The 12616-nt window shown below is 36.5% G+C and overlaps 2 protein-coding genes and 1 long non-coding RNA gene across 5 annotated transcripts in view; 1 reads left to right on the top strand and 2 right to left on the bottom strand.

Moving 5' to 3' along the window:
* Nucleotides 1-12616, bottom strand: part of LOC115244842 (zwei Ig domain protein zig-8-like) — a 78681-nt gene that overhangs the window by 55821 nt on the left and 10244 nt on the right. The gene's annotated exons all lie outside the window — the stretch shown is intronic.
* LOC115244845 overlaps nucleotides 1-12616 on the top strand; it is a 45522-nt gene that overhangs the window by 28694 nt on the left and 4212 nt on the right. The window contains exon 3 of one of the 2 annotated variants that reach the window (XR_003885436.1): nucleotides 6597-10533. The exons of the other annotated variant lie outside the window; for it this stretch is intronic. This is a non-coding gene — a long non-coding RNA (uncharacterized LOC115244845). Of the gene's footprint in view, nucleotides 1-6596; nucleotides 10534-12616 lie in introns of those variants that run through there. 2 annotated transcript variants of the gene reach the window in all.
* The window catches only part of LOC115244838, a 2625-nt gene continuing 1065 nt past the window's right edge, over nucleotides 11057-12616 (bottom strand). For both annotated transcript variants that reach the window (XM_029822834.1, XM_029822833.1), the window contains one exon: nucleotides 11057-12279. In XM_029822834.1, coding sequence (XP_029678694.1) covers nucleotides 11209-12279 — 1071 coding nt within the window. In that variant the 3' untranslated portion in view covers nucleotides 11057-11208. The remainder of the gene's footprint in view (nucleotides 12280-12616) is intronic.

Here is a 12616-nt window from a genome sequence, read left to right as displayed (position 1 = left end):
CGGCAACATGGGCGGCGCTAAACCGAGTGAGTTTTATTTAAAAAGCGAGCGAGGAGATGGTCGAGAATGAGCTTCAATCTCGGGGCACCGTGTAAACACGGCCATAGATTCCTTTTATCTCTTGGCAAAGGGTCTCCTATTTTTCCTTCTTCCCGTATCGAACGACTTTCCACGATGCACGCGCGCGCGCGCCCGACTTCGTTTCCCCTCCGGCCGGATACGATTTTTCTTTGACAGGGCAACGCGCGCGCACGCGGGCATATCCGAAACATTTTCCCAGCCATCCGCGTGATGATCATAAACATTCGGCGCGATATAGCCAATATACGTCTTCATGAAACGCGTACTCGCGTGAGAGGAATGAAGAAATAAGGAATGCGCGACGAGATCCGACAAAGATCCACGTTGTTTTTCTACGAGTCGAAATTTTCCTTCCATTTTCAATTTCAATTTTCCCACGTTTATGGATTCTAGGGGATTTCAATCGAGGCCTAATTTATATAGAAATTGAGCTTCTCCTTTGTACCTCGAATAAATAGTAAACGAACAGTCTTCCATTTAGAGATTTAAAAGAGGAGCTTTTGGCAAATCATTATAGAAATTAACTAGTTCAAAATTTATAAATTAAATAGTTTCAAAAAACATTCGATTTTGCTTAAAATATCAGAATAGATGTTAGATAAAAAATTGAGAGATCGAAAAAAATGTCGGAGGAGAAAAATGTCGACTCGGGTCACGCGGTGTGCTTGTCGAGATTGGAAACAATCCAGCCGAGCGGAAATTAGAATGTCGTTCATAAACGTGGATATTCAAATTTTCTAAATGCGGTCGCGGTTTTCCAATACGGAATCAGAATCGAAGCCGCGCGCAGCGCTAAACACGAGATACGAAAATACGCGGATCAGTTTTATTAATATCTCATCTCACATAAGCTCGCGTAGAGATATCGACACTGGTCCAAAGATAACCCGCGGAAAAATATCGTGCTTGTTGAGAATGCAAATTCCAGAGAAACGAATTATCTAATTATACTTTTTTTTTTTTCAAAAACGACGTTAACGTACCCGCGACAACTTGTCCGGGGAAAGGAAGAGAATTTTAATCGTGAGTCGCGCTAGTTTAATGCAAGATATTTTACGCTCGGACTTCACTGCGGGCGCTACTGCAAGCAGTTTTAAGGATGGGGTTCTCCCCCACACGAAAGTAAATTAACTAATGGAAATGCAATCCTAGCGATCTCCGGTTGCCATGCATCCTTTTTCGCACAACCTGCCGGCTGATGTACCTGGTTATCAAGTCTCGTCCGGTTCTCTAGCCTCATCTTGTTTTGATAATCGATGTAGTTTCTAACTTCTTTTTTTTTAAGAGTAAAAAGAACGCGGATACGCGCTAGAGGAGATACAAGCCATTTACGCCTCTCGCTAGAAGAAAGCACTTTCTTTCCTTTGAAAACTCGTCTCGGTTTTCGCACCGAGATCTTCTTTCACTGCTCTCTTACGTCACGCGAAGCGAATATAACGCGACGCATTATCCTGCGATATCAAAGACCTCGTGTGATTTTTATCAGAGGCGAACGACGGTATCGATCGGCGTAAAACTGGGTTGAATGCGCGAGCGAGCGGATAAATACGAGTACGAGACGAGCGGACGAGGTGTCTATCCGCTTGTTTCTCTATTGGAAATCAGCCCACGATAATCCGTTGAAATGATGCGGGCTACAAAATACTATACATATGGACACGAGCCGTAAATGTATATTTAGAGAGACTATGATGGCAATAATATCCTCGAATTATCCCCGATTGTGTTTGGTTCGCGATATGATTATTCGTATCGAGACGCATAGATATTTTTGCGGAATTTATTTTGTGATTCAGTCGCAATATAAATGGGTTGGTAAAAATCTCTAATATATGCACACGAGCAGAAAAAGAGGATTTTGCTCTCGCAGCACAAAATGGTCTCGCTGTTATTGCATATTCGATCTAAAAACGATCAAATTTTGCTGCTATAACCAATTATACAACAATATTACAGCAAAATCTGTTTTGTATGAGATAGAAAAATTTTATTGAATAAATTTTCATACAGAGAGATGCGAGTTTGCTACTAAAGCAAAATTGTTCACTCCTATCGAATTTATTTTGCTATTGCAACGAGACCGTGACTGCTTTGATGATGGAATAAAAATCGATTAGTTATTATAGCGAGACAATTTTCAGATTCGACAACACTATTTTTTTCGACAAATAACATTAATACATCATTTTTTAACAAGTTTTTTTTGTATATAATAACTGAAATTTGTCACACGTCGAGAGTATAAAATATATTGCGTCAATAAATATTTATTTTTATATCTGAGCAAAAATCTCAATGATTAAAAAATTAAAAGAAAGAAAAGATCTAATGCAGATAATACAGTAATACAATAAATGTCCATATAAGCGTCAAAAGCTGTCTATGCATGCCGCGCGCAGAGAAATGAAAATATTATTTCAATCTCTCGAGAGATATATCGAGGTTAAACTAATTTATCGCGCGTTATCCTATTTACCGAATAAGAACCTGAACACGGCCATGCAGCAAAATTTAACAATGTAACGGAAAATATTTGAACAACAAACTGTAGTAGATAAATAATAAACTATACAATAAAAAAAAAAAAACATAGTAGATAAATAATAAACTATACAATAAAAAAAAAATAACAAAAACGTAGTAGATAAATAATAAACTATACAATAAAAAAAAAAACAACAAAAACGTAGTAGATAAATAATAAACTATACAATAAAAAAAAAATAACAAAAACGTAGTAGATAAATAATAAACTATACAATAAAAAAAAATAAAAAAGGTAGAAAAATATAACAAAGAGAATATGCAATAACAATATAAAATAGAGGGAAGCAAATATTATCTATACGTAATACTAAACGATATTAATGTCGGATACGTACAAGAGGAAACACGTCCACGCGGTGTGATATATGTACTTTCCTGATAAATAAAGTGGCTGCAATTAATCGACGAGCACTTTACGCGAAATGAGATTCGCGCGTGATAATTTATCACTTGTTACTCGTTGGTTATATCGAGCGCAGTTTTGTAGAATCGATCGAGGGAATCAATATCGATATTATTGTATAGCGCGTGTCTCGCATCATGATGATTAATTATTGCCGATCGATTATTACTCGCTTGCCTGCGTAAAATCGCTAGTGACGCTTTGCAAAAATCAACGAATAAATTCGTTGCGCGCTGTAACATTTATGTAAGTGATTTCAATAGAGGGGGCGGGAGAGGAGAGTGCATGGATGCACACATACTGTGAGCACATCAATTCGCGACACGACTTGATTGTGCTTTAATGACTGACGAAATGAACGGGTGGTCGAATAGGGTTTGCCGCAGAATAATGTGTAATAATATTTGATGATGGCAGAACAAAATGTCACTATATAAATACGAGGTCGCGCGTCGGCGACCCCTTCGGCGCTTACGGCCATATTTATGATCGTAAAAATATCCCTGTTAACGAATCGCTCGATTTCATTCGTCCAGGTTCGACGCAGTGATTTGTTATCGTTAAACGAATCAGCGTAAAAACTCGAGTTATTTGTTGTTCCCGTGAAGAACTCAGTCAAAAAAAAAAATAAAAAAATACGTTCCGTGTTTACACTGCAATAAAGATTCGAGGAGATCTCCCTCTCCATCAGAAAATTACATGATTTAGAGCGCACATTAATTAGACGTTTAAAAAAAGATTATATATTGAACGTACAAACTCCGTATGTGTACGTCAGTACAACAGTTTTAGAGAAATGAGAAAATATCGAGATCCATTTGATTCCCAGTCGTAAACTCTCTTCCTAAGAGATTAATTCCCTGAACTTTCAAATTTTCAACATTAAATATCTCAATAAGAGTAACTCCCGAACTAGATTCCTATCGAGATAAATTCTCTTTGAAATTAACTGGAAATAAAGTTTCGTTCTTGTAGCTTGATTCATCAGAACCTTTAGCTCTTAAATTAAAATACTGTTTGTATATATCTCTCTCTCTTTGTTGTTCTTGGAACGAAATTTAACATATAAAGATATGAACAATCACGGTTACGTTAAATTGGAACAAAAAATAAAAAAAAAAAAAAAAAAAAAAATGATATTATACTTTCGGACAAATCTTTCCTCTTCTCACGAACCCTGCGAGTGATATAATCGCGATTATCACCGTCAGTGTCAGCTCTCGTTATCTAATCGCGCGCAAATTGAACCGTGGCGCGAAAGGACCAAAGCAAGGGCCATTTTGCGATTCGGATAATCCGGAATTAACCGATTTCGTTGGAACCCGCCCGCGCTCGATGAATGAGCGCGGTTGAAAGCCGGGGTTCGGCAAGCTCCGTCGACCGCAAATAATGTGACGGCAATTAATTGAGATAGTGCGAGGCCCGATTACGCGAGGACAGAGGGTACACCGGGTGTGTGTTCCACACAATATATCTCTGACCTTAATTTTAACGATAGATTCTCGCGCGACCGATTAAATCACAAAGCCGTAAATCCGAACAGAATTTCCCTCTCTCGCGGAGAACTTTGATTCGAGAGATCCAATTTTTTTTATCATGATTGTTTAATAAATTAATAAAGTGCACGACATGCGAGAATGCGACGGATTTTCTCTTCGTGTTAAATAGATTTTTCGTTGGAAAAAGTTTCCGCGGTGTGCGGAAATTTATCGGGGAAAAAAGGCTTTCGTTAAATTAACGTTGGACGTTATCGGGCATCCTGTGTATATCGGCGAGCGATTACGATCGGCATTCGAACAGCCGGTGCAACGTTCGTGCGGATGCGACGCTCGTTCCGCACTATTTATGCAAATTCGCGGCCGCCCCTAATTGAGTCCCGCCTGCTGATGAGCAATAAAGAGCCGCGTTTGCGATGCGCGGTTTTGTTTAATTGCGTTAAACGCGACGCGTAACAGCTGGCCGGAGAGCTTATTGGAACACTAGATACGTCGATGTACGTATCTTTTTCTCGCAAATAAACGGGATACTCTCGTTGTCGTTGTTCGTATTTTATCGAACGCTGCCATTATCCTGCCCTAACATCCTAATTTCTAATCAATTTTTAAATTACATTTCCATTCGCGTCTCGAATGGATACGTGATGAGGACGATCTATATATTATCGCTGCAGATACGGTAAACCGCAAATTTTAAACACGATTGCGGTGACGATTCATCGTCCGTTCGTAAATGCCGGGTAGTCGCTATGAATTAATGTCGCTCGCCTGTTCGTAATGGAGTGTTGCCAAGTAACGATATTGATAATGAAACACGAATGTTTATGCAATTGCACGCGCGTACGTGTTGCTTAATTCTCCGATGCGCGCTTTGATCAAATCGTCGGTGTGAAAGTTGGTCGTCCTCTAAAAAACAGATTGCATGATCAAATACGCGCGCGATAAATGGCTACAAAATAAATATTGCGGTCAGAAACATGAAATAGTATAAATGAATAAAAAGAAAATTATATAAAATTCGGTCTGGAGATTTTCTTCCCTTTGTCCAGAGATTCTAAACCGGAGATGTAACAATCCTAGAGCTTTCATATAATTACATTACTACAATTTGGGATGCATTGTTCCATTGTTGAGATTTTTGTTGCGTATATCTCATACGCATTCGTCGGATTATCTCGGCATTACAGCATCACAATTTATATATATATATATAAAACTGCGCTGTATTATACTACATTATCTCGTGCGTGTAAATTTGGAAGAAGATGCAAATTGAATAGCGCATCAACGGATTAAGGCGCTTGCGTCACCAGCCGCGTGAAATCGAGGTATTCCACGCGTTGCTATATAATCGCGTTGTATATAATCGTGGAAACTTCGGTGAGAGGAAATACATCAATTTTCCATTCTCTTGTCGTCACACGTCGTTCGTCTCGATAAAAGCCGGTGTAGAGTAACCACACGGAATCCTTACAGCGGCATCTCTACAGGTATATATCGAGGTGTGCGTGTAACCTCTGTACTTTCCACCATCCCTCTTTTATACGGTTGCAGTCATGGAATCGCGTGCAGAAATTATATACTTGCTATATATATCGATAATATCGCAGTGAAAGGTGATATTGTAACGGTAAAATTGTATAACTATTCAAAAGACTGGTACAATAGCTTCTCGCCACAAAATGGAAATTGTGAGAGTTCGGGATTATTACGAGTGAGAAATTTTATCTTTGTGAAATTATATTTTTTATGTGTGTGTGATTCAGAAATACAGTTACAATATTTTTCATCGGTATCCTCGACGTGAAAATGTATAAAACACGTAATTGTAGAAATATCCAACGCGGACTTCACGAACAACCCTTTGTCTCTCTGTCTCTTTACATTTCTCTGTATAAAGAGAGAAATCTAAATTTTTTTTCTCTCGCTGTAAAATCAAATCGCGATAATAACTCGGATTCGCTTGCGAATTCTGATTGTGCTCCCTCGAATCGATAGAGATAAGTCAAAGTTGTCAAAGCGTACACATGACGCACGATATGTCAAAAATACCTTTCGTTCCGACACAGTTAGTACGTGAAACCGGCGAACCATCAGCTTGGAAGGGGATCGTTTGAGCTGTTCCTAAGAAAAACCGTGATGGTGAATCGGCCCGTAGGCGTAACTGGAAAACTTTTAAGTTGAGCACTTTAAAACTATCCTAACACAATGCGAGATCAAAGGCGGCAAAAATATCGAGCACACAAATAGCTCGACCGAGGACTACTATACTCGAGTGAACTTATATTTTCATTCTCTCTCTTCTCTGTTATACTTTTTACATCTTTATTAAAATCACTTTCAGAACGTAATTAAGCGTATACTTTTATCGTACTATTTCAGCAAACCTTGCGGCATAGGTAATTACGTACTCTTTCCGCTTTACATCTCTTTACACACTTAGCAGTGCCCGGAAAAGAATACAGAAGATAAATATCTTTCTCTTTTTTTTATACCCTTTATTTCTTTGTCGAACGCCGCAATGCGGTTCTTCGTGCGGTTTCCCGGCCACGACACGTCCATGTTTGGAGCACATATAGAGTCGTAAAGAAATAGAAATTTACGGACCACTCACTCCCCGTGTGTGCAACGTGAGAGGCACGCGTGTCGCGGCGCATGTACACTTTCAGCGACGACGAAGCGAAATAAAAAGGACGGAGGCGAGATATAAAGTTTTTCGTATTCGCAGCTTTCATGATATTCCATTTGCTGTTTATGCTATATGGCCGCTATATAGTCACAATGCGATGTCAAAAGAACGACGACACTTTTTTAGTCCGACAAGATTTTTCTTAAAACAAGAAAATTACATCGGTCATTCAAGATTGTCCATTATAAATACAAGATTTATTCAAAAAACAATTATTTTACAATTACTTGACAAAATAAATCAACAATCGGTCGAATCGATAAATTCTCTCAATGTTTCTGTCATGTAAAAATCCATCTTGAATCTGTTAAGATCATTTATTCATTTTTTTTTTTTTGAATTGGAATATTATATGCGTTTTATCTACGTATATCCGATCTTTAAAGACCTATGGTTTTCGGCCGACATTTGCCAGCAACGCTAAAACGGCCACGCCCGAGTTCCCTCTATTTACCCCATAGACCACAGATTCATGCGACCGTCAGGACATCCAATCAGAAAAGACCGGACCGCGGTCATAGAGATGCTCGTAATTAAATCCAATCTGAATGCGAACTCGTGAAACGTTTTGGCCACCTTGGGGCGCTCTCGAGAGCGCATCTTTCTCTCGATCGCTTTCTAATTTACTACATCTTGAATTGCAAATCGAGCGGCGCGCATGTCCAGCAACATCGGCAATTGGTCCTTTCTCGGTGAATTACGTTCTGTCGCGAAAGTTCTAAGCTGTTGCTCGCATTTAAAGACAACTCAGTTGTGCCAATATTTCACCCGCTGACTTGTCGAATTTGTTAGCTAAAGAAAAAGACGGAGAAATTCACCGTGAATAAAACTATTCCTGGATTTTCCCAGAAAATATATGAGTCTATGTGTCTTAAGAGATTTCGAGTTCGTTAATCCGTGTCTCCTCAACGACGCGTTGTTTAAACAAACACACCGCAATCGAAAGCAATTTCAGTCGCGCGCAAATCTCGACATATTCAACAATGAAAACCGGAATTTCGATAAAGATGCCGTGACACCCGGCAATATTGTGGTTCGAATTCAAACGAGGGAGCGATATTAGCCAACTGTTCTACCGTGTCGGTCGCTAGCCAATCATCTTGCTAAACAGGAAACTAACTTCTACAGTTCACATTATGCAGAGTTTTTCCTAACTCTATCCTAACTTTTTTACCGTCAGTCCTGAATTTGGAGAGAAATGCTGGTCTATTGTTAGGTAGCGGAAGTTAATATCTTTTTATTAGTTAAAAAATTATGACGCCATTTACAGAAGAAAAATAAGGCTACAGGCCTTTCGCATTTCTCGAATTTTCTTATCAATAGAATTTGAAATCTTTAACATATTAGATATATCTTTCTTTATTTTAATGTTTTACAGTTATATGTTTTTAAAGTATTATTTTGAAAAATTATTCCATTTGAATATTTAAAAATTAACGTTCAATTTTTATCTTTATAACTTTCTTTCTTCGTAACTTCCTTCTACGATATAATACTCTGTGAAGGAAAAATTTATAACTGAATACACGATTGAAAAAGAATGATGTTATTACAAGACACGCGCGCGCGCGCGCGCGTCGAAATTATAAAGCCGTTTCTACTCTGACAGCGTAGAATCGCTATTGTGACTGCGCTGGGAAAGTTTCCTGAAAATTGAAGGAAATTACTTGAAAATATTAAGCTTGGGTGTTATGACTTTCTCTCATTTTGCGCTTTGCAAAAGTGCTGCGAAATAATCCAGAGTACGAGCGGAATACGGAACTTGGGCGTATGAATCTTTCGTAACTTTTCGTATATGAAGAAGACTATTACACGTATCGTCCTTTATCATTTACATAAAATGGATTCACATTTCGTGAAGTAACTCGCTCTCGAGAAATAATGAATTGACGATTAGAGAATGTACGCATATCGTAAATTGTCGAAACACACGATTCGATCGCGACTTTAAGATACGCTATCAGATACGCATGCTCTTTCTCTCTCTGTCAAAACACATATATATATTCGACGTTGTTTTCCATTCATGAGCGGAAAATGGCCTTACGCTTAAGCTGGTATCTGGTCGCGAGCAACCTAGCGTAGAATCGCCAGTAACGACATTGGTTTACAATTATGACGAGCAATCCGTGAGCTTATCGAGTTTCAAAGTGCACGAGAGCGAATTAACCGCACGGCTTGGTCCGGCTGGCAGGAATCCCCGAAAACTTGCGGTCTCGGAGACTCCGATCCAATCTCACGATTGGATCACCGTTGATAATATACAATTGTATTTGCCGATCGCCAATGCCGGTTACAAGTAGTAATGCACTTTAAGAAAACTTTTTTTTTTGGACAGAAGCCATTCGCGTTTGGATATAAATATCATTATTTTCCACATATAGAGATATATTTTTCCCGTCTTGATAATAATAATATTTCCTAAAATCGCGCCATTAAATGCATATGTTTTTATTGCATCGTTTATATATACATTTTCGAAGAATTTTTCGTTTCCGCGCTCGATCGTATTGCGATCAGTCAAATACGAATATTCCGATATGCACGTATTGATTTGCCTATTGCGAATATGGACCAATAACCGGTTTCCCATGTATCCGGGTAAATAGGAAGGTTATATGCATCTATTGGAGAAAGCCCGTGCACATTGCAAGATATTGTCCGTTTGCCTGTTTATTGGACTGACTGATACGTCGTCTATCATCCCGTGTTATGTCGTCCGTTTGATACGTGTGTCGTAAACTGTTCAACATTGCATGTAAGCGTCGCTGCTATGGCCTATACTATATAGATTTAATCAAGTGGGTTTAGCTAACGGTCGTTTAATTCTTTCTTAAACTGTTATGCACTTTAAGAATATAAGCGCATCTATATATTTGCGCCTCTTTGTCGTAAAATTATTGCAAGCCAAATCAGGAAAGACTATCTATAATTTAATATATGCAATCATTATATTTTTATAAATTGTGCATTATATTCATATTTTTTCGGATCTTTCTTCTTTAACAAATTTAAAAATCTCAGCATTTATTGTTAGTTGGTATTTTCACTAGGCGGGAATTGAAAAAAGCAAGTAGCTCTGAATTGTAAATTATTTAATTTTCGAATCTGAAAAGTTATAACTTTTTGTCTTATCACAGGCAGCAATATAATTTTCTTCCGTACAGGGAGAAAATATGTAAATGTTTAGTACTTTTTTTATAATAAAGTTGTATGCTTTGAAGTTAAAGAGCAAAGTTTAAAAGTACGAAAAAAGTAAAAAAGATCTTAAATAACTAATTCTACTGCTAAATACATTCCAATATTCTTAAGCAGCAAAGAGAAAGGACATTTACTTAGCAAGCTATTTTGACTATAGAAATAAAACTTCAACGATTACAGGAACATAAAATATTAAAATATTATGTTCAGATTTATGATCAGTTTTATTGAAAAAGATACATTATAAAACTATTTAAAAGATTTTTTTATAAGTATATGTAATGACATATAGAGAGAATAATATACAACATTAATATTAAAATCCTTGAAAATAACACAGAAACTGCAGATACAAATTTTTTCTCATAACTATCATATCTCATATATAAATCTTACATTTTAATAATAATCTTAAAAATTATGTATATTAAAACTTATTCCCAAATTTATAAAAAATGTTCTATACATGTATCTCTATGTATAGAATTCAGTAAGAGAGAGAGAGATTATATTTTTTTTCTTGTAATTGTATAAATGAAAAAAGAAATATATACATGTATATATATTATAATATATACATAAATATATAACTAATGTAAATATATAAATATATGTATAGATAGTGTATCTTCTTATATAGAAATCCATATACATATTTTTATTTAATGCATCCTATAGTATTTTTTTCTACAAAGTGTATAAACATTTTTTATTCCTGCAAGATTTTTTCACGAAACCAGCTGCACAAAATTATCAACAGTACAAAGACATAGCCTAATGTAACAATGCCTTTATATAAGAAAAGCCCAGATTTCTTCACGAAACAAGCAGCCAAAGAATATCGTCCCTATAATGATATAGCCTAATGTAACAGTGAAATTATAGAAAAAAAGAAAGGGAGATAATAAATCCGATATTGATGTTGTGATTGATTCGGTCGTCTCAATTTCATCAATTTCCGGATCTGGGAGTACTTCATACCATTTATTGTCTATAAAAAACTTTGCTGGCATTTTAGGTTTGCAATCAATCTTGGTGCCATTATGTATTAATATGCGAGTTATTGGCGTTAAGAAATAATTATGATTTTGATATGATACAGGTAGGTCGTTGTAGCAATATTTTGTTTTTCTTATTGTTACTTGTACCGGTACACATTTTATGATATATGCTACTTCACTTCTTGCCACAACCGTATAACCGCGCGATTTCGTTAGAAAATAAGCAAATAAATCTGATGAAATCAATTTAGAATTAAAAGATACTAAAGCAAGTTTCATTTTTTCTCGTTCTTTATAACATTCATATAGTAATACATCGTGATATAACAGTTGCATTTGTAATGCAAAATCTTTTAAAATTACGTTTGGATAGACAAATTTCTCATTGACATACATAAATATATCGATGTGATCTGTAGCTGTTTTTCGTTTTCTAGCGGGCGACGACTTTTTGCTGGTTTCGTAAATTAATAATTCTGAATATTCTGTCGTATGAAACATACGATCACATACAATTTGAATTCCTGTACTTCTTAGTGCGAATGTAACATTTTCCATAATACCGGCGAAAACTGTAGGATAAAAGAGATTTGCACCGTTCAATTTCTTTCCCATTCCTTCGTGCAAAATATTATACCGATCAAAATCACAATCAGAAGCACCGTTTTGGGGTATTCGCAAGAATTGAAGATAAGTGTCCGACATTACTCCCACTGTTCCTCGAGTACACTGTTCTATGTCCAATAATGATACTGTACCAATTTCTAATGGAAATTCACAATAATATCCTGTCAATCCGTGTGTCGTATCCCAAAGTATAATCAAGTTCAATATTATAAATTTTATTGATATAGAGGTCATCTGGAAAAATATTTTATATGTTATTTTATCATATTTTATATTACCAAAAATGCATTTTCTAGAATAAATTTGAAAGTAATGAAGAAATTGGATCGCAACTTTTTGTTATTTATATTAAAAGCGTGATACGAACGTCTACACTTGCAAACGCGCGATATCTTATCGCTATTTCTTCTTTGAAACACGGCACAGAGCGAGCCAGCTGCACTTTAAATCTTTTTTTAGAATATTTACTTTAAAAAATGAGCATATTTAAGAGAGATTCAATCTTCTATCCTTACAATTCCCATAGAATACATATATACATACATACATACATACATACATACATACATAT

This window comes from Formica exsecta, unplaced genomic scaffold (assembly GCF_003651465.1).
Source record: "Formica exsecta isolate Colony F162 unplaced genomic scaffold, ASM365146v1 scaffold871, whole genome shotgun sequence".
In the NCBI taxonomy this organism is placed as follows: Eukaryota; Metazoa; Arthropoda; class Insecta; order Hymenoptera; family Formicidae; genus Formica; species Formica exsecta.
This window is presented reverse-complemented; position numbering and strand designations above follow the sequence as displayed.